This window comes from Molossus molossus, unplaced genomic scaffold (genome assembly GCF_014108415.1).
Source record: "Molossus molossus isolate mMolMol1 unplaced genomic scaffold, mMolMol1.p scaffold_m16_p_6, whole genome shotgun sequence".
NCBI lineage: Eukaryota > Metazoa > Chordata > Mammalia > Chiroptera > Molossidae > Molossus > Molossus molossus.
In genome coordinates this window covers 753,566-756,958 of record NW_023425399.1, presented here as the reverse complement: position 1 = coordinate 756,958, position 3,393 = coordinate 753,566, and the positions used below count along the sequence as shown (strand labels likewise).

General features: G+C 63.5%; 1 protein-coding gene across 1 annotated transcript; it reads right to left on the bottom strand.

The window, feature by feature from the left end:
- Nucleotides 1-471: 471 nt before the first annotated feature.
- On the bottom strand, nt 472-3,086 carry BHLHE23 (basic helix-loop-helix family member e23). The gene is made up of 2 exons (XM_036244640.1): nt 2,940-3,086; nt 472-2,711 (listed from the first exon to the last, which is right to left on the bottom strand). The coding sequence occupies exons 1-2, from the start codon at nt 3,084-3,086 to the stop codon at nt 1,830-1,832; spliced, it is 1,029 nt and encodes a 342-aa protein (XP_036100533.1). The 3' UTR covers nt 472-1,829.
- Nucleotides 3,087-3,393: the final 307 nt, after the last annotated feature.

Here is a 3,393-nt window from a genome sequence, read left to right as displayed (position 1 = left end):
GAAGTTACTAAAGGAGTTTATAACAGTTAAATGGTTCTCTTAAAAATTGTTATTTTTCACCCAAGAGAGATTTTTTTTCCTTCACCTTTTCTGGTCATTTCACATACCCGTTGCTTACAGATGAGTGCCCACACCTCAGACAATTCCAAAGCACTGGCCCAAGCAGACACAACATCTGAAAACTGAAACTGATCTGTCACAAATGAACAGTGTTACTTTGATATCAAAATGTAACCATATTTAAACAAATAGGTTGACATGAAATACTTTATTCTGAATACGAACTATGTACTAAACATGGGTGGTCTTGATCAGAATGAGCAACTCTGTTTCAGACTGTAAGGAACTTGCCAAGTTGATCAGAATCACTTAGAGATGACCCCCACCCCAACCCCACCCCCGCACCAACCACCTTGAGTTCGCAGCTGTCCCGTCCCCAGTTACCTGAAGGGGATTCCAAACACTTTCCAACCCTCAGCTCTACATTGCAAAACTGATCAATTAGCCGGTTGAGAGGGGGGGGAAGACAATGAAAAATGAAAATGGAAATGAGCAGAAACCGGTATTAAGCATATGTCTTTATGAGTAAGACTTAACCACACATTTCATTTTGCAAATATAAAAGGGCCTTTGAAATGTATTAATTAAAGATAAGTGCTATAGACAGGCCGCTTTGTAGGGCGGCAGCCCTCTCCCCATTAGCATAGCATTAACGACAGCCGAGGAAATTGGGTTAATAAAGCCAGATATTGTAGCAGAGCGGTTCCGGCACAAACTGGGCGCACAGCTCAGCCCCCAGGGCGCCGGCAGGGCTGTGTGCGGAGCTGGACCCCATGGTGGCAGAATTCTGAGCTGCACACCGACAGAAAGGAGACACGCTCCCCACAGACGCTCCCCACCGTTCACAAGGCCCCCTCAGCATACTCACCGGTGGCCAGGCCTCCTTCCCCCAAAGAGCGGGAAGAGGGGGGTTAGTGGGAAAGGGGTTTTGCCAGGCCCTGGAGCTAGACCGGGTCCTCCCTTCACACCCCATGGCCAAGTAGGGGCACAGGGGCGAACTCCTCCACGCAGCTGCCTTGAAGCAGAGGGTGAAGGGCAGTCTCCATCCAACTCCACCAGGGCCACACCCTGGGGAGTCCAGGGACTGTGTAAGGGACAAATTCCTTACGCTTGGAGGCAGCGGTCCTTGGCGTCCACCTCTAGAGGTTAGCACCTCTAGTTTGGCAAGAAAATAAACATAAACTCAGACTTGAGGAAGCCGAAACGCCGGGCTCCTCTTGCGTCGCCGGGGGCGCAGGGTTGTGGAGCCGGCAGAGGCGCCGGGCGTCCTGCTTCTTCCCGATCACGCCCACCCAGAGCGCGGTCCTGCAGTTTGGCGAGAGGGGCCGATGGGAGAATGAGGATGCGCCCTAAGGCAAGGGCCATGCCCGCCAAGCGCGGTACCCTCGGTCGCTGTGCTCCGCGAGCCCCGGGCTGTTGCTGAGAACGGGTGGTGCCACCTCCCGCTCCCCCTGCAGCCCTGGTTTTCTGGCTGAGGGTGAGCAGCGGCGCCTCGAAAAGCACTGGTGGTCACCTCCGCTGCGGCCCCGGGCTCCATGGCTGGGCGTCGGGAAGGTGCCCGACGGATGCTGCAGACTCTCCGGCGTGGATTCCAGGGCCCCACTCAAAGCTCAGCTCCGGGTCCGACGGGCTTTGCATTTCCCGTGGCCCCAGGCTGTTCAGCGCGCACGGGCTGGAAGCGAGGGCGGGGTCCGGAAGGGGGGGTGACGCCGTCATCGTGGGCAATGTGAAATGGAGGGTCTGCGGAAGCAGGGGGCAGCCCGGGGCCCTCACAGCTTCTCGTCACAGTGTTTGCAAAGCGCCGAGGGAGTCCCGGGGAAGACGGCGCACTTGTCTGCGCAGGGCAGCGCGGCGCCCGCCGAGAAGGGGTACGCGGTGGCCTGGCTGAAGGGCGCCAGGGGCGCGGCGGCCACGGGCGCGGCCAGGCCCTGGCCCTGGTTGAGGTAGGCCACGAGGCGCCGCATCTCGTCCAGGGCCTGCGCCTGCATGAGGATGTAGTTCTTGGCGAGCAGCAGCGTGGCGATCTTGGAGAGCTTGCGCACCGACGGGCTGTGCGCGTAGGGGATGACGGCGCGCAGCCCGTCCAGCGCGTCGTTCAGGTCGTGCATGCGCCGCCGCTCGCGCGCGTTGATGCTGAGCCGCAGCGAGCGCTGCTCGCGGGGCCGCCGCCGCCCGTCTGCCGGGACCCCGGGACCCCGCCGCCGCCGCCGCTGCTCGAAGGCGTCGTCCTCGTCGCCACTCTGTTCGCCGCTGCTCTCGGCCGCTGCGGCGGGGGTGCCGGGCGCGGGCGCCGCGGGGAGTTCGCCGCCCAGGTCCGGCGCGCTGTAGCCGCGGCCGGCCTCGGACCCCTGGACCGCCCCGAGGGCGAGGCTAGCCGCCGCCGCTGCGTAGCCGTGGCTCAGCGCCAGGAACGCGTCCCCCGACAGCGACTTGAGCTCGGCCATGGCCGCGCCGCCGGGGCCCGAGGGCTCGCCGCCCCCGAAGCCCTCCAGAGTCGGCCGCTGCCGCCGCCGCGGTGATGCTCCGGGCTCCGCGCGTCCGTCTGGCTGGCTGTCGGTCCCTGAGCCTCCGCGTTCGGGGCCTCTTTGGCCCGCCTCGGGCCCGCCTTCTGCTCCTCCCCCTCCTCTCCCTCCTCTCGTCTCCCCTCCTCGCTGTGGCGCGCAGGGCTGGGCCCGGGGCGGGCTCTAGCGTCTACTCGCCCCACTCGGGTTTTAAGGTGTGGAGGCGCCCGCTGGGACTTCGCGGTCGTCCAATCAGAGCGCACCTAGTGACCGAGCCCGGCTCCACCAGCGGCTCAGACAGGCAGAGAGGCAGGGGGAGCGCAGGGGCAGAGGGGCTGGAGGTCTGAATGGAGATGGGGTAGGGGCAGCGGGACCCACAATCGCATTCCCCGCTTCTCGGCTGTGTCCCCCGCTGCTGCTTCCTGCCACCCCGGAGGTCGCCACCACAAAGTGCTGTCGTCCCACGTGGACACCCGCTTCAGTCGTCTGGTCCTCGGCCTCTCTTGCAAGAGCCGCCTCTGGCATTGCGCAAGGGTCTAGCCGGGAACGCCCGGCACACCGAGGGCATCCGGGCCGCCAGGCGGAGTCGGTGCGGAGCAGCCGCGGGCCCACCTCCCGAGCCTTGGCGCCCAGTGCTGCACGGCCAGGTACCAGGGGCCGGCTGGGGCTGCAGTCGCTGGGGGGAGCATTTTCAATGCTGTGGGCAGGGGCTGGGGGCGCTTCCTCTTGGCTGTCCCTCCAGGGGTGAAAGGGGACATGGAAACCAGGGGGCCACTCCACAGGTACCCTGAGGCCCACACGAGCCTTGGGGGCAGATGGCCAGCTGGGGACC

What these genes read in the sequence shown, in the direction of transcription:
- BHLHE23 (XM_036244640.1), bottom strand. Translation starts at nt 3,086, where the DNA reads ATGCCAGAGGCGGCTCTTGCAAGAGAGGCCGAGGACCAGACGACTGAA. An exon ending in GAGAAGCGGGGAATGCGATT is followed by an intron (nt 2,712 to 2,939) that starts GTGGGTCCCGCT and finishes TGCGCGCCACAG; the next exon opens with CGAGGAGGGGAGACGAGAGG.